General features: G+C 51.4%; 2 protein-coding genes across 4 annotated transcripts; one reads left to right on the top strand and one right to left on the bottom strand.

Moving 5' to 3' along the window:
* The first annotated feature begins 24 nt into the window (after positions 1-24).
* On the top strand, positions 25-9704 carry LOC133361528 (uncharacterized). The gene is made up of 2 exons (XM_061580455.1): positions 25-1322; positions 5128-9704. The coding sequence occupies exons 1-2, from the start codon at positions 27-29 to the stop codon at positions 5140-5142; spliced, it is 1311 nt and encodes a 436-aa protein (XP_061436439.1). The 5' UTR covers positions 25-26; the 3' UTR covers positions 5143-9704.
* Positions 9705-9745: 41 nt separating this feature from the next.
* Positions 9746-20556, bottom strand: LOC133361533 (zinc finger protein 391-like). 3 transcript variants are annotated; one of them, XM_061580458.1, is made up of 3 exons: positions 17054-20510; positions 14883-15073; positions 9746-11920 (listed from the first exon to the last, which is right to left on the bottom strand). In XM_061580458.1, the coding sequence occupies exon 3, from the start codon at positions 11890-11892 to the stop codon at positions 10468-10470; it is 1425 nt and encodes a 474-aa protein (XP_061436442.1). In that variant the 5' UTR covers positions 11893-11920; positions 14883-15073; positions 17054-20510; the 3' UTR covers positions 9746-10467. The 3 variants fall into 3 exon arrangements, with proteins under 3 accessions (XP_061436442.1, XP_061436444.1, XP_061436443.1); XM_061580460.1 differs by lacking the exons at positions 14883-15073; positions 17054-20510 and adding an exon at positions 20524-20556; XM_061580459.1 differs by lacking the exon at positions 14883-15073.
* Between the last annotated feature and the right edge of the window lie 4044 nt (positions 20557-24600).

Below are 24600 nucleotides of genomic sequence, written 5' to 3'. Positions count from 1 at the left end.
GTCAGAAGTGAAACGGTCTTCCAAGCATGGATACAAGGAAGACCCGTCGGACCCACGGGATTGACCGCGGGGACAACCTTGACGACTCGGGCCAGCTGGCATCGGGGGGTGAGGACGAAGAATTGCCCACGCTGCAGGATCCGCCGACGGCGCCGGACGAGCGACGGGGGTCCGATGCCGTGCTCCGCGAGGCGCACTCCCGTCTGGCGGAGCTGCTGCTCGCGGCCGCGTCCATCCTGGCGGAGATCAGCTCGTCGGGAGGAGCGGGGACGGCGGCGGACATTCTACAGGGTCGCCCCGCAGATTCCCGCCAAAATTATTTGGCGATTCCCGCCATTTCATCTGCGCCGACTTTTGGCGGGAACGGCCATCACCACGTGGCAGCGGTTCTCCAAGCGCGCCCGCTTACGTCACCAACGCGCGCTGCGGACCGCCATCAGACACCCGCCACTGGGGCCGCCATCTTACACACCGACGGGGGGGCGGTGAGGAACCACGAGGCGGAGGACGACTTCATCTTTCAACAACGCCTTCCCACATTGTCAGCCTTCAAGGCGGAAGGCGGGGACTGGGGCCAATTTCAGCGCAGGTTTTTGGCGCATCAGGAGATGTCCGCCTGGTCCGACGCTACGGCACTGCGGGCACTGCCTGCCATGCTGGACGACAACGCGCTCGCGGCCTTCACGTCCGCACGCAGGTCGGACCGCTCCACGCTCAAGGATGCGCTGGCTCTCATGGCAAAGGTCTACGGTCCTCCCTCGGCGTGTCGCCATCATTTTTATGCAAGGCGGAAGGCGGACGCGGAGACCGTGCTTGCATATCGCACGGCGTTGCTGGCTCTCGGCGACGCCGCGTTCCCTCGTATGGACGAGGAGGGCAAAGATGCGATGGTTTTGGAGCAACTGCTCAAGTTGGCGCAGGACCTGGGGGTCCCCATCAACACGGCCGACGAGATCGATATTTCTTCCTTGCGGGTCGCTACAAGTATACAAGCGCACGAGGTCCTTCAACGTAAACAGGGGGTCGTCTGCAACGCTGCCGTGGCCTCAGCTCCGGGCCCGGTAGTCACCGAACCCCAAGTCGTCAGCCCACGAGAGGAGGCGTTCACCGCGGGACGACCGGGGGACTGGAGGTCGGGGGGTCATTCGCCTCTGCGATCGGCCCGCAAGCTGGAGCAACCGAGATCTCCGACGACCCTCATCACGTGTTATAACTGCGGCCTCCGGGGCCACGTGGCGTCCGGTTGCCGCGCCCCACGTCAGCGCGCCATGGGACCTCGGCTGGACGACGAACAAGGCCCCAAGTCATCCCTACAAACCCCGGCAAGTCGCGGCACCTCACATGCTCGGCCCGCATACTCGACACGCATGGGCCGTCGCGTTGCGGCGGAGGAGAGCCGGTTAGGGTTCGGGGATTCAGTTCGGCGAGGGGGGTTCGGCCGGGACCGGGGAGACATTAAATGGTCGGAGTTGGGGCACAGAATAGTGGCTGCCTCAGCGGGTTCATCCGTCGTTACGGGATCTATTGATGGGGTCGAGGTCAGGGTGTTAGTGGACACGGGGGCATCGGCGACTATTATATCGGACCTCATTTACAACATTCTCCCTGTACAATGTCGCCCGCTGCTTCCAGTGGATGTGCCATTTTACGCCGCAAATGGGGGATCGTTGGGCATTATCGGTCAGATTAGGGCGTCCATTTGCATTGGAGATATCAAATTGTCGGGACCCGTTTTCGTTTCGTCCTCCTTGGCGGTTCCTTGTCTATTGGGCACTGATTTTTTGGCAAAAATGCCCATCAAAATTCTCATTGATCAGCGTTGCATTGAACTACCATCGGGTCGCCGTATTTCATTTTTGACGAGCCCTACTGAAATTCGGACGGCGTGCGCTACGATACAAGCGTTAGCAACACAGACCGTGCACGTGCCCCCGGGTTCACAAATGTTAATTCCCCTCCGGTTGCGGAAACCATGGGTGAGGGAGACCTCGGATCAAGGCATGCTTTTGGGTCCTTCTAATAGGGCTGTTGGAGGTCTCGATTTGTCGGTGGCTCACACTTTGGTTGGGGCTGACAGGGATCCGTTTGTGATGGTTTTGAACGCTGGGTCGCGGCCGGCCGTCATTCAGCAGGGCACCATGCTAGCTCACGCGGCACGGGTCCCTGCCGAAGAGCGGCTGGTTGCGCGGGCTGATCCGAGCCCCACGCAAAACGTTAATCCAAAGGAGGACCTCGAATGAGTCGATTCGCTGTGCGCGGACTCTGACGATTTGTCAGCGGGACAGTTGGGTGCGCTGCGCGGGTTGCTGATAGAATTTTCGGATGTGTTCAGTAAACATAAGTATGACATGGGGTGCACGGACCTGTTACGCCACCACATTGAAACGGGCGATGCGGCACCGATCAGGCTAAATCCCTTCCGACTGAGTCCTGCTAAGAAGGAACATGTTCAGTCGGCCGTTAACGATATGCTAGAAGCCGACATTATTTCGCCTTCTTCCAGTCCTTGGGGAGCACCTATTGTGCTCGTTAAAAAGCAGGATGGTTCCTTGCGATTTTGCGTAGATTTCCGCCGCCTGAATAAGATCTCTGTGGCCGACGCGTATCCGCTCCCCAGGATGGACGAGTCCCTCGATGCATTGTCCGGTGCGCGATACTTTTCGACTCTTGATTTATTATCCGGATTCTGGCAGTTGCCACTCGACGAAGAGTCTAAACCTAAGACAGCATTTCGGACTCCAGGGGGCCTGTTTCAGTTTAACCGGTTACCCATGGGACTTCACTCCTCTCCTGCGACGTTTCAGCGCCTTATGGAGTTAGTTTTGTCGGGCTTGCAATGGGATACGTGCTTGATTTACCTTGACGATGTCATTGTTTTCAGTAAAACGTTTGAGGAACACCTCCAGCGATTGAGAGGGGTGTTCTTGCGAATGCGATCGGCTAAGTTAAAGTTTAAACCGGCCAAATGCCACCTTCTTCGTAAATCCGTTAGATATTTGGGTCACATTGTCGACTCTTCGGGGATTTCTACCGATCCCGCGAAGACGGACTGTGTCAGTTCATGGCCGACGCCCACGTCAGTTTCGGACGTGCGCAGTTTCATCGGTTTTGCTTCTTATTATCGCCGATTCGTTGAGCACTTCGCCACCATTGCAAAACCCTTGCACGCTCTGACGGCGAAAGGAGTGAAGTTCCGATGGGGACCGGAGGAGGAGGCTGCATTCTGCTCCCTCCGGGACGCCTTGGTGGGTGCCCCACCCTTGCGCTATCTTGACTTTGCGAGTCCCTTCTTGCTAGACACGGATGCTAGCAACATGGGCATTGGGGGGGTGCTGTCCCAAGTCGTTGGGGGGGTCGAACGGGTAGTCGCCTATGGTAGCAGGGTGTTGTCGCCGGCAGAGCAGCGCTACTGCGTCACCCGTCGCGAGCTGCTTGCCATTGTTTTTTTCGTACAACAATTCAGACCATATCTCTATGGTCGTCACTTTACGGTCCGGACTGACCACGCGGCGCTCCAGTATTCATTGCGGGTCGCCCAGCCCTCGGGCCAATTGTCACGGTGGTTGGAAGTCCTCCAGGACTATCAGTTCACGACTACATACCGTAAGGGGTTGCGACACACAAATGCCGATGCTCTGTCGCGATTGTTGCCTTGTCACAAATGTGCGTGCTTATCGGGATCGGCGCGCTGTAAACCGCCAGTTACGGAAGGCGAGGGGGCATTGGTTGCGACCGCGGGCACACCAATTGGGGAGGGTCCCGCTACCCCAGGGGGTCAGGACTCGCTGCTCTCACTGTCGCTGATTGAGTGGGGCCGTCTCCAAATGGCGGACAGCTCCCTGCTAGCGTTGCGCCGCAGGACGGAGGGTTCCGAAGGGGACCAGGAACGGACTGGCTCCTACGTGCTTAAGCAAGGCCTGTTAATGAGATGGGACAGTTTGTCCCGGCGGCACGCGATTGTGGTGCCTTCTGCTGTGAGGGGGAAAGTTGTCTTGGCCGCACACGAACGCCTCTTGCATTTGGGAGTAAACAAAACGCTTGCCCTGCTTCAGCGTGACTATTATTGGCCGGGGATGGGGAGTGACGTGGTGAATATTCTGAAGGGATGTGTTGAGTGCGCCAGACGGAAACCACCGCCCGTGGCAGCAAATCCACCGCTGCAATCTATTCAGGTCTCGCGCACTAACGAGCTCGTTGCGCTCGATATTCTGGGGCCTTTTCCAGTCACGCCTAGGGGTAATAAGTACCTGTTGGTGGGGGTCGAATATTTTACCCGGTGGCCTATGGCGTGGCCACTCGCCAACCAGTCGGTGGCGGCTGTGACGGACGCCCTTGTCCAGGGCTACGTCCTGGACAAGGGGGCTCCCGAACGCTTGCTGACCGGCCAAGGGAAAAATTTTTCTAGTAAATTGCTGCAAGAGGTGTGCGACCTGTTGGGTACTAAGAAGGTGCGTACCTCCCCGTACCACCCGCAGACGGACGGGATGGTGGAGAGACTCCACAGGACATTGACTTCTATGCTGTGCCAGCAGGTGTGTGAGGCACATGTTGATTGGGACCTGCAGGTCCCTGGGGTCCTCGCCGCGTATAGAATGGCCCCCCATGCAGCTACGGGATTTTCCCCGTTCTATCTGATGTACGGTCGGGAAGCCGACCCGCCCATGGAAACGCAGCTGGGCCTGCCCGCACCACGAACTAATTCGAAATTGGCAGAGCATCTTAAATTTAATATTCATAAGCTGACGGAGGCAAAGGAGGCCGCACGGCTTAATTCGCGGGCTCGCCAAATTGCGAATGAGCGGTTGCGTGCACGGAAGGTGTTTGTGCACAACTGGGAACCAGGTGACAGGGCCTGGCTGCATTGCCCTCAGGCACCTTTGGCTACGTCGCCTAAATTGTTGAAGCCGTGGCGGGGACCCGTGGAGGTCGTGCGGGTTGCACGCCCCCAGTGCGTTCAGATAAAATGGGGAAAGCGCCGTTGGTACGTCCACTCCCGACTGAAACCGTTCTCGCCTCCATATGGCCTCCCCTTGTGTCGTGAGGGCCGAGCATGTGACGTGACCGACGACCCTAAGGGGGAAATGTCTTTGCCTGATCCTCACATGTCTCCGCCTGATCCGCTCCCAGGTGTCTCGGAACTGACATCTGCCGACCACCGGCGGCCAGATCTGCGCGGCGGGGCCGGTCCTTCCAGGCCCGATCCGCGCCGTCTAGAGCTGCCGGAGCCACCGGACGGTCGTCAGCGTCCCGTCCCATACGACGGACCGGCCAGACGGACTCGCGCTAGGTCGCGCTACTTTTCATGACCTACCACGTGAGGAGTCGAGGCAGCCGGAGCGCCTCGTCACTGCGTTTAGTCACAGGGACATTTGGCGCGTTCGTTTTTTGGAGTTCGCTTTTATTGTGTTGTTCGTCGGGCTGTACATTGCTTCTTATTTAAGTGTTGCTGTTGTGTTGTTGTTGTTGCGTTACGGGGCACACTGGGGGGTGGGGTTTTTATTATTGCGTTGACGTTGGGTTGTGTTGTTGGTTAGCAGCCGGGCCGGCTGCGAGCTATGTGGGAGGGGGTGATGTAGTGGTGATACGCGCTGGGGTAGGGATCGTGTGCCAGCGCGTAGTGATTGGCTGTGTATGTGGTGACGCGCGCTGACGGTGGAGGATCAGGGGTCAGCGCGGGGTCGTGGGTTACGTGGTGCTGATTGGCTGTGTGCCGGTGACGCGCTGAGAGGGAGTGATCGGGTGGCAGCGCGGTGTGATTGGTTGAGTAGTATTAACACGCGCTGGGGAAAACGGATCGTAGAGATAGCGCGTCGTCATTGGTTAACTAAGGAGTGATGCTCACGTCGACGTCCGCATCAGCTCCGTCTCCCGTGAGCAGGGGCTATAAAAGGGGATGCACACAGGCGTAAAGACAGTATGTAACAAGCGAAGACTGAAGACGGGGATGAAGAGATAGGGCCCTGCGGTACCTAGTCCCGCTGTCCTAACGGGACCGGGACTCTGTGTAACCCAGAGGCGAATGCATTGGGTGTAGCCATAGGCATAGGGTCTACACGAGTCGAATGCATGGTGTGTAGCCAGAGGCATAGGGTCTACACGAGTTAAGTGAAGTGTGTGTAGCCAGAGGCATAGGGTCTACACGAGTTAAGTGGAGTGTATAGTGAGAAGAATAGAGACCACACGTTGTATTGTGACACGTCAAGATTTAATAAAAGTGTGTTACCCGTCAAGAAGTTCCTGCCGTCATTTCCAATACTTCACTTGTAAGGGCCGGGACACTGTGAGGGCCAGTGGTGGGACTCTGGGACTCCCGGCTCTACGTCCTTGTAAGGGCGAGTTCCGAGGAAGCCAGAGTCCAGACCCGCACCTTGGCTGGGTCGGGTCAATTAGCCTCCCCTACGGTAATTACAGCCGGAGGACCCCAGAGCGTAGCCAGAGTAGTGTATCTAGGCTGTGTACCTAGGCTGTAACAGAGTATCAGGACTGTTGGAGTGTTTTATTGTAATAAAGAAGATACCTCTACAAGTGTCTCCGGAACCCATTACACATGCTTTCCTAAAAGGCCGTGGTATTTATAGTTTGTGTAAAATATTCCTTTGTTTCGTGTAGAGAACGTTCAATGAAAGATGTCTGCCGATCTGTTTTTTCGCAAGGAGGTACTTTAAAGAGCACATTTGAAGGCATCGTGGATTTTTGTTACAGATTTGTATTCTAGCCTAGGTTTTATTGAAGCTTAACTTCTATTTAAATAAAACTTTAGATATATCTGTCTGCATTGATATCCCACCTTGTTTACCACATGTTTACTTAAATATGTAGACGCTCCCTCTGAAGACGTCACCTCAAATTAACGAGTGGGTTACGTCAGGGCCTCCCCCTTTCTCTGGCTTGTGATGTCACCAAGAGCAGAACTCGCCTCCACGGAATCTAACGACTGCACTGTCTTGGAATGCATTTACACAGTAATCAAATCTTCACAACTGCCAGGGAACACACATTAAAAACCACTTAATGTACACTTGGAAGGCATTTTGAATTGTCTTGAAACTGAAACACGCGTAAGGAGGTCTACAAGGAGCAGGGTCTGAGATTGACGTGTGAAATTTGAAGTTCCATAAGCCCATCGTTTGTGATTCAAGGACCCAATAAAGATGGCAGCTGGGAAACGTCACCATAAGTGAAGGTGACCTGTGAAGGCTCCAGGGTTTGACTTCCAGGCCGCTAATAGAGCCCGAGACGAATCACAGCCATTTGTGGATGTGGAGGTTTTGGAGGACTTTTCGGACAATGTAGAGAGTAGAAGCAGACAGAATGTGTGACCATAAGTGTTGGGTAGACCTGTAACCAAAAGCATGAGACACGGTTTCCCAATGTTTATTTCAATTGTTTAGTTTTTAGTTGATTTGGAATACAGTACTTATTTCAATTGTGATTTAAATTTTAGTTGACGATTACCTAACGCCATTACTTGGGTAAGGCTTAAGTATTGAATATCGCGTTTTTAGCTGTCGCGTGGCACTTTCCAAGAACGTAACCTCCGATATTCAAGGGGCGGCTGTATTTTCTGTCGATCGAGTACAGCAAGGGAGTACGGATTTTTACTAGAAACTAGATCTCTGCTTTCTTGATGTAATTAAGGCCTATGGTACCATAAAGAGGCTTGGTGCTTTGGGTTCCTTGATTTCGATGTCTCTGCCTCTGCTCACATTCGTTGAGGATTTTTATGATTTTGGGCAGGCCCATCTAAAGGTGCGTGACCAGGAGTTGGAACCATTTCCTGTTCAACTCGGCTTGTGGCAGAAATTCACTCTGGCCCAATGCATTACATTTGTAATGTGAGGTTACACCTGGATAATAACGATGGGCTCTGCCGGCCTCAGCCTGCAACCAATGGGGAGTCGAGTTAGGGGCGTGGCCCTGGAGCCGTACATTAGCTTCGGGAAAGTTCCAGGGGTGTGGCTGAGGATTGGCTGCGGGGCATCACGTGGGCCAGGGATTTAAAGGAGCGGAGAAGCCACGCTGGTGCCGTGGTCCGGAGCCTGCCACGTGGCGGGCCGCCGCAGTCTCTCTCTCACGCTGTCAGCCAACAGCGTGAAGGAGCAAGGGAACTGGAGGAACGAATGTGGTGGAAGCTGTGAACGAAACTGAATAAAGAATTCTCAATTGACGACGTCTCAACGGGGTTTATTACACATTACATAGCATGTTCAATAATTATGTAGTTTGAGGAGCTCACAATGGCCGTATAAATAAACTAGCTGAGAGTATGGTCAGTGGATGTTGCTGTGGGTTGACGACCACGGTGGGGGTTAGGGCGAGTTAAACGTTACCGCTGGGGAGCGTGGCTCTCTCCACGCGAGGGTGTGCGATTAGGCGTTTTGTTGGGTTGCTGAGAGTGACCGTGGGTACATGCTGTGTACGTGCGATGTCTGTGCTGGTCCTCAAGGGAGGACTGCTGGTGGGTAAGAGCAGGAAATTTTGTTGTTGTTGTTGTCACGTGTAAATAATATTGTTGTTAAAATGTAAATACTGGGGCATCCATTGCGTTATTTTGGGTATTTATGGGGAGTTTTTTTAAGCGGGCTGGATTTACATCATCTCCACTACCCTGAGGCCGGGTGGCTGTCGTGTACGACATGCGGATGTGCGTTGTTGTGCTGTGCCTCAGGGGATTGGATTCTCCTTCTCGTCACAGATTCTTCAGCTCCCGTCGCACTGGGTGTTACCTGGTGTGCTAGCTGGATGAGGACTTGAAGGAGCAATTGAGCGCCGTTCGTCATTCTGCTCTACCACTTGCTCTTTGACGTTGGACTTGAGCCGAGCGGATGGAACTGCAACATGGACACGCACTAAAACATCACATTTCTGGGTTGTGCGCGTTGGCCGTTCTTGCGTGTCAGTTGCCGTTTTTGTTCATTGTGCCATTCTTATTCTTGTTGATGTTGCGCGGAGGACAGGCCGGTGTTCTGTTCCAGTTCCTGATACCTCCCCTTTCGTTGCTTGTGTTGTTGTTGTTATAATCTCCGTTGTGTCTGGGGGACTCCTGATTGTGATGCCTTCGCCCGCATTATTTTGTTCTGTTTCAGCCGAGGACGGCTGGGATTTTCTCTACGGGGGAGGGTAGTGTAATGCGGGCGTAAATGGGCGGGGCGGATATGACGATCCGAGAGGGAGGAGTCAGGGTGACGTGGGGGAGAAGTTATAGCGGGGAGACAGGAAGCTATCTGGGTCAGTCGGGGGAGTGAAGGGTGGTGAAGACGTTGGGTGGTCGCCGTGCCTCAGCCTGGTGGCTGAGGGGCTCATGACGGCGCCAGCCAGCGGGGTGGAAGAGAGAGTGGAGGATTGAGGTTGGAGATGGCGAGATAGCCACAGAGGCCACGAAGGGCTGAGGTAGGAAGTGGCGAGATAGCCACAGAGGCCACGAAGGGCTGAGGTAGGAAGTGGCGAGATAGCCACAGAGGCCACGAAGGGCTGAGGTAGGAAATGGCGAGATAGCCATAGAGGCCACGAAGGGCTGACGTTGGGAGGTGGCGAGATCGCCACGCACGGAGGAACAGGGAGCAGCGATGGAGCTGCTGTGGGGGCAGCCGGAGGGCTGCACCAAGAGCCTGCAGCGGAACTGCAGGAGCGTGGAAGGCTACGGGAGCGAAGGCAGATGTGGGGCTGCCAGGGAGAGAGTCTCAGGAGGAGTGCCGTGTGGGAAGGACAACGCGAACCCCAAATAAAGGACACGGAGTCAGCGAGAAGCGTCTTGAGTCCTTTTATTACACCTTAACTGATGAATGATCCGACTATGCTCCCGATTTCAAAGACAATGAGTTGCCCCAGTCAGATGCGTCCTGATTCACAAAAATACCCTTTGACTCGTATCACAAAAATAACAGCTCTCACGTGAGTTTTTGTACAGGTTACCACCAAAACAGATACTTTGTCCTGACAGCACATATTCCATGTTTGACATTAATACACAAAATGTTGTATGTACGTACAAAATCAGACAGGTATTCTTTCAATTATGATTCAAAATAATCAAAGGGCACATTGGCAACATTTTATTACTATACTGAAATGTACTGCGTCACGTTGCAACGTATTTACAAGTTGATCTCTGCCGAGATGAGGCCTATATGTGCAGCACTCTCAGAGGGAAGCCAAGTAGTAGTACATTCTCTATTTATTGCAGAGGTTCAAGGTTCAAATCCGACTGGCATATTATCATCTCCCCCGACTTACAAACTCATATCCACGTGGCACACAGGGGCAGATGCCCATAATGGGCACCCATCGAGTGTCTAAGATGAGATATGATACAAAACACTTGAGTCACTCCTGGTTAGAGATTGCCCCAACCCACAGGTTCACAAATACTGGCCACGCTTACACTGCAGTTTGAACCTAGAAATTGAGTGTTCAACTTCACATTATATTCATTAGAAAGGCCTGTGACAAAGGTGCATCCATTGGAGCTTAATTGTCTGAAGCTTGCACATCTACCTGGTCTCCATTTGACTTTGTATTGTCTAAGAAGTCCACCCACACCTCCACATCCACAAACTCATGGGAGTTGCCTCGCTCTGCCTCACAGTCAGAATTTAGTTCCTGTTTCACACTGCCTCCATCTATGTGAAGGTCCGATTTTGGAGTTGAATAATCTTCAAATTTAACCTTCACTTCTACGCTCTTCACTGTTACTTCTTCACATTTCACTTTCGCCTCTTCATATTTCACCTTGATACCTTTCAAAGTGTCCAGGCTGGGATTGTCTTCTGGTTCTTGTTTCATGCACAATGGGGTCATTGCAGCACTTTGACTTTCACAAGCTGATTTCAGATTACACTTCTTGTGGATTTTCTGATGCTTGTGTGTTCTCTGGTGTTTTTTAAGATTTGATGAATGTGCAAACGCTTTCCCACAAACACTGCACTTGAAGAGTTTCTCTTCTGTGTGTGTTCTCTGGTGTTGTTTAAGAGTAGATGAATCTAAAAATGTCTTCCCACACACACTGCACTTGAAGGGTTTATCTCCTGTGTGTATTCTCTGGTGGGTCTGAAGAGTTGATGACTGTGCAAATGCCTTCCCACACAGAGTGCACTTAAAAGGTTTCTCTCCTGTGTGTGTTTTCTGGTGGGTCTTAAGATTTGATGACATTGCAAACACCTTCCCACACAAAGTGCACTTAAAAGGTTTCTCTCCTGTGTGTGTTCTCTGGTGTTGTTTAAGAGTAGATGAATAAAAAAATGCCTTCCCACACACACTGCACTTGAAGGGGTTATCTCCTGTGTGTGTTCTCTGGTGGGTCTGAAGATATGACGACCTTGAAAATGCCTTCTCACACACAGTGCACTTGAAAGGTTTCTTTCCTGTGTGTGATCTCTGGTGTTGTTTAAGAGTAGATGAATAAAAAAATGCCTTCCCACACACACTGCACTTGAAGGGCTTATCTCCTGTGTGTGTTCTCTGGTGGGTCTTAAGATTTGATGACTGTGCAAACGCCTTCTCACACACAGTGCACTTAAAAGGTTTCTCTCCTGTGTGTGTTCTCTGGTGGATCTTAAGATTTGATGACAATGCAAACGCCTTCCCACACAGAGTGCACTTAAAAGATTTCTCTCTTGTGTGTGTTCTCTGGTGTGATTTAAGAATGGATGACCGTGCAAACACCTTTTTACACACACTGCACTTAAAAGGTTTCTCTCCTGTGTGTGTTCTCTGGTGGGTCTGAAGAGTTGATGACTGTGCAAACGCCTTCCCACACACAGTGCACTTGAAGGGTTTCTCTCCTGTGTGTGTTCTCTGGTGCTGTGTCAAGTTTCCAGTACGATCCGTGCTGTTTGCATTCTGGTCGCATTGTTTCCTTCTTGTACCGAGCTGCGCTGAGTGCCTTTGCTCCATCAGACCAACTCTGCAGAGCGAGCATCAGCTGCAGACAGAAAAACATATCCACACCATCTCCGTGAGTATTGAGGCACAGAGGAATGCATATATACAGTCACACATGACTTACACATCTATACATATTCATATTTTCATGAAATAGTGAAAGAGATTCCCTAATTCATCACACGGGCTGCTAAGGCACACAATGAGAGGGCAAATGGTCATAAATATGACTCGACACCCAAGTGTCTTCAAAATGAATATTTACCAAAAACTCCAAGCACACAATTTCGGTTGTCTAGCTATGACAGGAATATTTATTTAAGAAAAATTAGCTAACATAGCAAAGGCTGTTGATACTATTTGTATTATGCAGAAATGTATAAATTAATGTTCATTTGCAACTTAAAGGTCTGAAGCCAGGCTCAGATGAGCTTGAATGCGAGGATGAACAGATCTAACTTAAGCTGCATATGTGCATTGTTAATTTCCTGACTGTTTCCATTCTTATAAAATCTTGTTCTGTACCTGTTGAATTCCATGACGAAATGGGGCCTTGCATATGTTCTACAAAAAGATCACCTCCCTGGGAAAATCTTGACTTAAAACTTTTGTGATAGCGGGAATTCATATTCTTTGGTTATTTCGGTAAAGTCACGTAGATATAAAATAATAATACAAATAAAGTGAATAGAAGAAAAAAAACGACTAATGTAGACTGTAGCCTGGTTCTTAACCTCGGTGAGCATACTGGCAGTCTATAATGTAGAAAATGTAGCCTGGTTCTTAACCTCAGTGAGTGTATTGGCAGTCTATAATGTAGACTATTGCCTGTTTTATTGACAAGACCTTTGCAATGGACTAGACCTTGGCGATGGACACTCACAGCTTTGTATGCAAAAAAGTCCAGGCAGCTTCCACATAGTGTTACAGAGCCTAATGAAAAAATGCTGCTAGACTAATTTGAAGTGACACTTTGGATGCCAAATAAGGTCATGAACACATTAACCAGGTATAGGAGCTCCTCCACCACGTGTAGAACGACCTGATTATTCATGGAGAGCTGAGCAGGTGCAGTGTTGTATGACATTAAATTCCCAGGGAGGTATTCTTTGGGTCTTTCGGTAAAGTCACGTCACTTAACCGAGAGACCCAAAGAATATGAATTCCTGCAGTTACGAAAACTTTAAGTCAAGATTTTCCCAGGGAGGTGATCTTTTTGTAGAACATATGCAGGGCCCCATTTCGTCATGGAATTCTCCAGGTATAGAACACGATTCTCCAACTCAATATCATTGAGTAGCCATGACCAGATCATCAACATGCGTAACATGGTTGACCAGCAGGGGACGATCCCTTGACTATAACCAGGCATCGATTAGCGTATCATTGTTACTGTATGAAATGCAATTTTGTATAGGGCCATTGTGAGCTTCTCAAAATACATAATTATACTTAAGCATTACCTAAATAATGGGGTTAGGTAAACGGCAACTAAAATAAACATCACAATTGAAATAAGTACTGTACTGTATTCCAAATAAGGAATCATGTGTGCATTACCCACAATACTTGTGGTCAGAAAGCAAACAAAAACACTCTGCTAGAAAATGCATGGTCTGCTGCTGAGGCAGACCGTTGTAAAAGGTTTGAAATGGGTGTAGCCCAAGGATCATAAGGAAGTGGCCGGGGCTAGTGATGTTAATGTAATAAATTAGCATGTTAATGTGAAATCGAAGAGTAGTGCAATCCAAAGCGGCCTCCCTACAAGACAGAGAAGGAGCGAGGCTCTACCTGGGTAAACAACAACTACCACCACGACAACAATAACCACGATGTGAACTTCTCACTTCAGATCTCAGTGAGCGGACACTAAAATAAATCACGCTTGCTAACACAGAGCGTACGCCTGGGATACACTGCCGAGATCATCGATGACCTCGCCGCCGAGAAAGTTCAGCAGTATCTGACAAGCACAACCTGGTGGCAGCCAGATGCGAACTGCCCATATCCCCCATGTAACACCCTTGCCGAGCACGCGCACGTGTGTGAGAGATTTGCTCGCGAGCGTGCGCAATTCTGACGGCTGGAACAGGAGCACACCATTGCAAGTCTTCTTCCAGAGGAGAAGCTCGCGAGAACGGTGAGGGGGGGGGGGACGAGGGAGCCTCCAGGACCCCGTGAGACAATCCCAGGATGGGTGGCAGGGATACAGACCGGCATAGGAGATCACAGGCCATGTAACCCAAGTACGTGAGGAGGTAACCGAAGTATGTGGGGAGGTGACCCAAGTACACCTGAATGTTACCAAGCTGCAGTCTACAGCGGAGATAGTCCAGTCCGAGGTGGGAGGGCTACGCTCCATGGTCGGGGGGCTAACCAGGCGAGTATCTCAATAAGAGGCAGAACTCGAACAAATGCGCACTGGGAGGGTAAGGGGGAGTGGAGCCACCGCCCTTCCCCGTACGTGCTATCTATGCGACCAATGGGGGCATCTCGTGAGAGACAGTCCCAAGATCGCCCGCGCGAGAGAAGCACCAGGGTTAAACACCAAGGCCTCCCTAAAGAGGGGACCACAGAGGGGTGCAATCCACGTGGTCCCAACACAAATAAACTGTCATGATAATGGTAACGAATGACCCCCACGCAGATATTGACAACAACACCCCAGAATGCGGCGACTGCGGGTGACTGGCTGCGGGAGCTGGTGGCAGGAATAATGGGGGCCACGTGGCTCGTGGAAGGGCAGGTGAACAGGCGGCAAACCCGGATTCTGCTGGACGCGTGGGGCGGTAATGTCACTCGTGAGTGCAACACATTGCAGCGTGGTCGGGGTTGAAGTGGGCCGCCGACAGGCCCCGGATCGTGCGCTGCACACTGCAAGTGGAAGTGGGATGGGACTGCTGGGGAGGGTCACCGTTAAGGGTCGCCTCGGACACCAGGTGAGTAACCAGGAGTTATACGTGTCGAGCGTGTTATGTCACGAGTGTATTGCTGGTACCGACCGCCTGGAAAAGTTGGGGCTCAACGTGCAGCCCCGCCGGCGATGCGCCACCGTGGAGGGCAGCGGGGAGCGGATTCCTTTCTTGGGACAAGAGCCGGGTTGCCCTCGCTTCGAGCCCGTGGCCGCTATCCTGGCGTCAGCCGTCACTGTCGGCATTGGTGTTCCACTGGGTTTTCCGTTTTTCTCCCAAACCTAAACTCAAAATATAGTTGGTGGTGGTCAAACAGTCCAATGCAGGACCCTCCTGAAACATAATCTTTAACTGCTAAGTAAGAAATTAAATTGGAAAACCCTCAAACACAGTACACTATTTTTATTTTACCAGGTGAGGCCATCTGAGCTGCATAGCTCTTTTTCAGAATCGACCTGGACACAAATGATAGCTCAACTTAGTGGGTTAAAATATGGAAATGTATTGCAGCAAAATTCTCAAAATGAATGTTTCTAAAATGTGGAGAAAAATCAATGCCACAACAGGGAGAGAGAGCAAAAATAAAACATGTAAACTGCAATTATAAATGCGTCAGGGTTGGAATCGAACCCACGACATTCTGCATACCATGTGAGGTAGTTGACATCTTGCCACCCTAGTACAATATATCACACACAAACACATTACAGAGAATTCTAGATTTGAAGCTTTCGTGACTGCAAGGATTCATATTCTTAGGTTTTTTCGGTAAAGTCACGTAGGTAAAACATCAAAATTAATGAAAATAAAACAAAAATCACGACGTTTCGGAGGTAACACAAGTCTCCGTCATCAGGTGGGACCGTCACAGCCGAATTAGCTGCATCAAGTGAGGCAATGATTCAAGATGTAATCCCTTATAAGCAAGTTGAAGGGGTGGGGGAGAGGGGGGGAGCTCATCAGAATGTGGTAGCCAATGAATGGAAACGTATCGAGAGGGAGGGGGGCGGGGCTCAAAGACAGCACGGAGTGCTCAACACATTGGGCAGAGAGGGGGAGGGGAGGCCTGATACACATGATAGACAAAAGAACGAAAATGCCCATGTTTATACCAATGCTGGCTGAACAATGAAGAGAGTACTGTTAAAAAATAACTGGGAATGTTAACACTCGGTAAAGTAAAGTAAAATAGTGCCTGTCAGATAAGATGGTCCAAAAAGGTGTAATTAAGTCTTTTTTGCGTGGTTGATAACATCTTTCCAATGATTACTAAGTTTGTACCCATCATCACGGTTGAAATTATGTCTGTCTGTATATTTGTACTAGCTGTACTACCCGGCTTCGCCCGGGACTTGTATCTACCACGGCCGGCCGCCTTTGTCTCCCCAGTGGCGATGTTAATACGCTACAGCAGTTACTCGTTTGAGGCAGAGTCGACCTAGGGGAGGTTCAAATAATCGTCACCGGTGGTGGCCGTGAGCGGGAATCGAACTGGGTTCGCCGGGTTGGTAGCGCAGCGTAGCGTTAAGCACTACACCCACCGCTCCTCACACACCACACACGCACAGACACACACACAGACACACACACAGACACACGCAGACACACACAGACAGAGACACACACACACACAGACAGCACGCTAACCACTACACTACCGCTCCCCACACAGCACACACGCACACACACAGACACACACACAGACACACACACACAGACACACACACACAGACACAGGCAGCACGCTAAGCACTACACTACCGTTCCCCCTACACAACACACGCGCGCGCGTCCATAGGTACACATACACGCGCTTGCTGCAGACACACACGACTTTCAAGGTGCGTACGGCAGTAAACGACTGAAATAATAAAGCGGCAATGCTGTGTAAGGAACGCCTTAGACCCGCATTACACATTTGTGTAATGCGAGCGTAAACACACAAACACACACAAACACATACACAATACACACACACATACATGCAGACACACAGACAGACACATAACACACATACATACACACACATACAAACACAGAAACACATACACACATACATAGACACACACATACATACACACAAACACATCCACAGACGTACATACACACATACATACAGGCACGCAGACATACACATAAACACATACAAAAAAACCCACATACATACACACACACATACATACACACAAACACATGCACACACATACATACACACATGCATACAGACACACAGACATACACATAAACACATACACACATACCCATGACCCGGCTTCGCCCGGGACTTGCATCCACCACGCCCGGCCACCTTTGTCTCCCCAGTGCCGATGTTAATACGCAACACCAGTTACTCGTTTGAGGCTGAGTCGACCTAGGGGAGGTTCAAATAATCGTCACCGGTGGTGGCCGTGAGCGGGAATCGAACTCGGTTCGCCGGGTTGGTAGCGCAGCGTAGCGTTAAGCACTACACCCACCGCTCCTCACACACCACACACGCACAGACACACACACAGACACACACACAGACACACGCAGACACACGCAGACAGACACAGACAGACACACACACAGACACACAGACAGCACGCTAAGCACTACACTATCGCTCCCCACACACCACACACGCACACACACAGACACACACACAGACACACACACACAGACAGCACGCTAAGCACTACACTACCGTTCCCCCTACACAACACACGCGCGCGCGTCCATAGGAACACATACACGCGCTTGCTGCAGACACACACGACTTTCAGGGTGCGCACGGCAGTAAACGACTGCAATAATAAAGCGGCAATGCTGCGCGAGGAACGCCTTAGACCTGCAACACATTTGTGTAATGCGAGCGTAAACACACAAACACATACAAACACATACATACACACACATACACACAAACACATACACACACATACACACACATACATACACACAGACATACACATACACACAAACACACACATACATACACACAAACACATACACAATACACACAGACATACATGCAGACACACAGAGACACACATAACACACATACATACACACACATACATACACAGAAACACATACACACACATACATACCAACACACATACATACACACAAACACATACACACACGTACATACACACATACAGACACACAGACATAAACACATACAAAAAAACCCACATACATACACACACAGACATACACACAAACACATACACACACATACATACACACATGCATACAGACACACAGACATACACATAAACACATACACATGACCCGGCTTCGCCCGGGACTTGGATCCACCACGCCCGGCCGCCTTTGTCTCCCAAGTGCCGATGTTATACGCCACACCAGTTACTCGTTTGAGGCTGAGTCGACCTAGGGGAGGTTCAAATAATCGTCACCGGTGGTGGGCGTGAGCGGGAATCGAACTCGGTTCGCCGGGTTGGTAGCGCAGCGTAGCGTTAAGCACTACACCCACCGCTCCTCACACACCACACACGCACAGACACACACACAGACACACGCAGACACACACAGACAGACACAGACAGACACACACACACACAGACACACAGACAGCACGCTAAGCACTACACTACCGCTCCCCACACACCACACACGCACACACACAGACACACACACAGACACACACACAGACACAGACAGCACGCTAAGCACTACAGTACCGTTCCCCCTACACAACACACGCGCGCGCGTCCATAGGTACACATACACGCGCTTGCTGCAGACACACACGACTTTCAGGGTGCGTAAGGCAGTAAGCGACTGAAATAATAAAGCGGCAATGCTGTGCGAGGAACGCCTTAGGCCAGCAACACATTTGTGTAATGCGAGCGTAAACACACACACACATACATACACACACATACACACAAACACATACACACACATACACACACATACATACACACAGACATACACATACACACAAACACACACATACATGCACACAAACACATACACAATACACACACACATACATGCAGACACACAGACAGACACATAACACACATACATACACACACATACATAGAAACACATACACACACATACATAGACACACACATACATACACACAAACACATGCACACACGTACATACACACATACATAGAGACACGCAGACATACACATAAAGACATACAAAAAAACCCACATACATACACACAAACATACACACAAACACATACATACATACACACATAGAGACACACAGACATACACATAAACACAAACACACATGCACATGACCCGGACTTGGATCCACGATGCCCGGCCGCCTTTGTCTCCCCAGTGACGATGTTCACACACGACAGCAGTTACGCGTTTGAGGCTGAGTGGACCTAGGGGAGGGCCAGGTCCGTTTCAAATAATCGTCAGCGGTGGTGGGCGTGAGTTGGAATCGAACTGGGGTCGCTCAAGCAGCTTAATGACTGTTTGTACAAAGAACATATAAAGAATCGATTATAATAACCAGGCAAGAGTCCACATTATAGACTGCCAGTACACGCACTCAGCTTCATAAGCAGGCTAGAGTGTACATGATAGAGTGGCAGTACGCTCACCGAGCTTAATAAGCAGGCTACAGTGTACATGATAGACTGGCAGTACGCTCACCCAGCTTAATGAGTATTTGTACAGTGAACATTAAAGTAATCGATTGTTGGCGCGTTGGGTTTAAAAGTAATATTAATAGCACACATTGTGGTGGGGGTGTAGTGAAGAGTAGGAAAAACTTTGATAAATTTACCTCAGAGTGGCGTGGTGGGTGTCGAGGCCTAGTAGCGTGCAAAGCCTGCGGCCTCGCCTAAAATTGTCGGCTTGGAAGAGGCAGGGTACGGGTGGCGTTCCTTCCCCCCCCCCTAGCGCTCCAACAATACTGTGTAATGGGTATTATTTAATTAAATACAGAGCTTATGAAAGTGGCGAAGGCGTGGCTAGCCGTTGGCAGGGGCAACCGCCGTCCAATGACACTGCAGCCCTTGGCGAAGGCGTGGCTAGCCGTTGCCAGGTCCAATGAAAGCGGCGAAGGCGTGGCTAGCCGTTGCCAGGGGCAACCGCCGTCCAATGAAAGTGCGTATGGGCCAAAGTCCACACACACACAGACAGACAGACATGAACGATTTTATATATATAGATTACATCTTGAATCATTGCCTCACTTGATGTAGCTAATTCGGCTGTGACATTCCCACCTGATGACGGAGACTTGTGTTGCCTCCGAAACGTCGTGATTTTTGTTTTATTTTCATTAATTTTGATGTTTTACCTACGTGACTTTACCGAAAAAACCTAAGAATATAAATTACAGTGAAACCTTGGATAAGCCACTTTTTGTGAGCTGGTCGCTTCTGAAAACAAGTGCGGTATAGCAGCTGAAGTGGGCTTGACCTGGTAGGATAAAACAAATAAACTGTAGAAATAATTAAAAGAAACAAAGTTTCAAAGTAGTGAGCCAGATGAAGACAAATTAAACTTAAGCAGAGAATTAAAGCAAATGCAATCAGGCGAGGGCAGGAGGCAAGGCCCCGCATGGCTAGGCCCCGCGTCGTAATGTTCCAACCTGGACATGGATTCCATACTCGCTGCTACTCAATTGATATCCCTACGAGAGACGGAGCGAGGCTCTACCTGGGTAAACAACAACAACCACCACAACAACCACCACCACAACAACAACAACCACCACGATGTCAACTTCTCACCTCGGATCTCAGTGAGCGCGCGCGCGGTGCAGCAGCTTCCGGATATGTCGTGACGTCACGCGGCAGCAGGAGGTGACATGACGTCACTAGCGGGGTTCATGACACAATCCCCTCCCCCAACGAGCAGCTGTTATTGAATAAATTATGTTAATAAGTCGGGTCCGTGTGGGGAGATTGGGCTTGGCTGCTAAACCTGTTGCAATGAACGAGCGACGGTTTTCATGAATAAATTATGTTAATAACTCGCCAGTGACTGGGCGTAGTTTTTCCCAAAAAAGGATTTTTACTGGAACGGAAATCGACAGTGACCAACTAGACGTGACGTCACGCTCAAAAGCGCGGTCTAGGGGGGGTTGGGGGGTTGAATACCTTGGTGACATGACGTCACTAGCGGGGTACAGCTCTCCCTTGCGTCTCACGCCGACAGGTTAATGAGTGGTGACGTCAGAGAGCGAGATCAGGGTTAGAGTTTAAGTTAATTTAGATTACATTTCTATTGTTACCTCTCTTGAACAGAGACCCCTTGGGTGTGTGAGTTCAACAACAACGTGAACATTATTGTGTGTGTACACTGTGTGTGTACACTGTGTGTACAAACTACGTGTTTGTGTACACTGTGTGTACAAACTGTGTGTGTGTGTACACTGTGTGTGTGTACACTGTGTATACAATGTGTATGTGTACACACTGTGTGTACACTGTGTGTACACTGTGTGTGTACAAACTGTGTGTGTACAAACTGTGTGTGTGCGTGTACACTGTGGGTTGGCACAGTCGGGGGTACAGGTGGTGCATTGGCCAGTCAACGGAGTCAGTCGACCCATGGCACCTGGGTCTATCCCGTGCACATGGCCTGGCACAAACGCCATGGTGACGTCACCGCCACTTAGTGGCGAATGGCGGTTGTTGTTCTTGTAACTGTGGACAGTGCTGTGGGTGGAGGGCCAATTCCGATTAGCCTTTCCCCTCGTGGCATTCGTAGCTACCACATCAGCTAAATGGGGGCTCTGGATGGGTGTGAGGGGCTGGTAACTCCTCCACCTTCAATAAATTACAACTAAACCACGTCTAAGATGAAACTGAAAATGCTTTGCCACACTGCACTTGAAGGGCAATTTTTTCGGTGTGTTCTCTGGTGGCTCTGAATAACTGATAAACATGCTAATTTCACCAACTTGTGCACAGTAACGGGTACACACAGTACTTAAAGGGGTATCGTCCCCTTCACTCGTCTACCAGGGAGACACAACATCTAACCCGCTAACCTACGCCCGAGTCCTCCACTATGGAGCTAGGGGAGGCTACCTATCCCAGCCCTGGTCAAGCTGGGATCCCGGCACCCTGAGTCTCCAGACCGGCTCTTATAAGAACGTCAGTCTGGGCTCTCGGGGCCACGCCACCGGCTTGCCCTGGTCGGCCCTGACAAGGACAGCGAGCCAGGGGAGTTCCGGGGCCTATCCTAGCTGGTCTTCAGTCTTCGCTGGTTTAAGCTAATACTCGACCTCGAGCCCTCCGGCTCACCACCTTTTATAGTACTCGGCCCCCCAGGAGGGGCCCGTGGGGGATGCAGGTGCGGACGTCGGTGTGAGCACCTCCTCTGTGTACGGCTTTAACCACGCCCCTTGTGTTTGTTAGCCATCCATGCCCATGCACAATTACACCTCTACATCACCCCCCCCTGTACAGCTCGCAGCCGTCCCCGGCTGCAACAAAATCAGAATAAAGGTGCATCCCTCCCCAAAACCGTGTGTGCCTCGCGTAATTTTAACAAGAACAATAACAACAGGAAACAAAAAAAAAACCCGGCGCACCCCCCCTGAATAAATACCCCATTCCGCAAAAAAACAACATATATACACGCACTCCGGATGCCCCCCCTTTCATCCGCAAGGGCCCCCCAACGGCCGACCTCGCAAAAGTCTGCGCGTTTTGGCGCGCGTTCTCGCGGCGGGCCCGTCACAAGGGTCCGCCCCAGCTCGCCCAGTGGCGGGTGTCGACAGTCCGGGTGCGAAAGTGTCTGGCATCGCTGCCGGGTGACCCCCGACCCCCCCGGGAGGGGTTGGCGGTCGTGGACCCGTCACTCCTGTTGCACCTGGAGATGGGACAGTGGATGTCAGGTTAGGCGAAAGCAGCGACGTCGGGGAGTCGGCGGACCCATCACACGTTTGGCCATGCGTGTGTGTGTGCGAACCACGGGGCGGTGCAATGAACGGTTTCAGCCTGGAGGGGTGCACGTACCACCGACGCCTCCCCCATTTGACGCGTACACATTGCGGCCGCAAGACCTGTACGACCTCCACGGGCCCCCGCCACGGCCGTACCAACTTTGACGAGGTCGCCAGTGGCACCTGGGGACAGTGCAACCATGCCCTGTCCCCCGGTTTCCATTTGAACACATGTACCCGCCCCAGCCTAAGCCTCTCGTTCGCCTTCTGGCGGAGTTCAGAATTTTGCACGGCTGCTTCCCGCGCCTCGGTTAATTTTCTGATGTTAAATTTAACGTGTTCGGACAATGTAGACTTCGCCTGAGGCGCCGAGAGCTTCAGCTGAGCCGTCACAGGCGGGTTAGCCTCGCGGCCATACATTAAAAAGAAAGGTGAAAATCCGGTGGCCGCATGGGGAGCCATCCTGTAGGCTTGTAACACACCGGCAATGCGAAGGTCCCAATCTGTCTGGGATTCCGATACCTGCTGGGACAGCATGGACGTGATAGTCCGATGCAGCCGTTCCACCATCCCGTCAGTTTGTGGGTGATATGGGGAGGTCCGAATTTTCTCCGTACCCAAGAGGTCGCACACCTCGCGGAGGAGTTTCCCCGAAAAATTCTTACCCTGGTCAGTCAGCAGCCGTTCCGGAGCACCCTTGTCGAGGACATAGCCCTGGACAAAGGCCTCCGTGATGGCTGCTGCCGACTGGTTGGCCAGGGGCCAGGCCATGGGCCATCTCGTGAAGTATTCGACCACTGTCAATAAATACCTATTTCCCCTGGGTGTAGCGGGAAATGGCCCGAGAATATCCAGAGCAATGAGCTCGTTAATCCGGGAAACCTTTATGGACTGCAGCGGAGGGTTGGACCTCCTCGCCGGTGGCTTTCGCTGCGCGCATTGCGTGCACGACCCCAGGGGATCCCCCACGTCCTTTGCCATGCCCGGCCAGAAGAAATCGAGCTGGAGCATGGCAAGGGTTTTGTGAGTCCCCAAGTGCAGGAGCCGCTCATGCGCAGCCCATACCACCTTACCCCTCAATGCTGCAGGCACCACGAGCCGTTGGCGGCGGGATTTCCCGTCCCAGTGCATTAAAAGCCCCTGGAACAACCCCCATGAGTCAACGTTCGCCACCCCCTGACCAACCCCCCCGGTGCGACGGCGCAGAGCGAGGAGGGAGGTGTCCTCCATTTGGAGGCGTCCCCACTCCGCAACCGACAACCCCAGCAACGAATCCTTCCCTTCTTGCTCGATAGGACCCGAAGCTGAAGGCGCATCGGCAGCGGCCACGAGGACCGAATCGGTGGTCACGTTCGGGGGCCTACAACGCCCCGAATCCAAGAGGCAAGCGCACTCCGAAGTGGGTGGCAACCGCGACAGGGCGTCAGCGTTCGTGTGGCGGACGCCCTTACGATATGTGGTGACAAAGTCGTAGTCTTGGAGAATCTCCAACCATCGAGACAACTGCCCCGATGGTTGTTGAACCCGCAGGGCGTACTGCAGAGCCGCATGATCTGTATGGACGGTGAAACGTCGACCGTACAGATACGGGCAGTACTGCTGAACGAAATAAACAATTGCCAATAATTCCCGACGGGTAAAGCAGTACCGTTGTTCCGCCGGAGACAGTACCCGACTACCGCAAGCCACCACATGCTCTACGCCACCAATGAGCTGGGACAGCACGCCCCCAATGCCCGTGTTACTTGTGTCTGTATCGAGCAAGAAGGGTTGTGAGAAATCGGGATAATTCAACGGCGGAGCCCCCACCAGGGCATTCCGGAGGGCGTGAAAAGCAGCCTCCTCCTCCGGCCCCCAATGAAACCTGACCCCCTTGGACGTCAAGGCATGCAATGGTTTCGCGATCGTAGCG

Source organism: Lethenteron reissneri, unplaced genomic scaffold (assembly GCF_015708825.2).
Source record: "Lethenteron reissneri isolate LAM-NWPU_2019-01 unplaced genomic scaffold, ASM1570882v1 scaffold_113, whole genome shotgun sequence".
Classification (NCBI taxonomy): domain Eukaryota; kingdom Metazoa; phylum Chordata; class Hyperoartia; order Petromyzontiformes; family Petromyzontidae; genus Lethenteron; species Lethenteron reissneri.
This window is presented reverse-complemented; position numbering and strand designations above follow the sequence as displayed.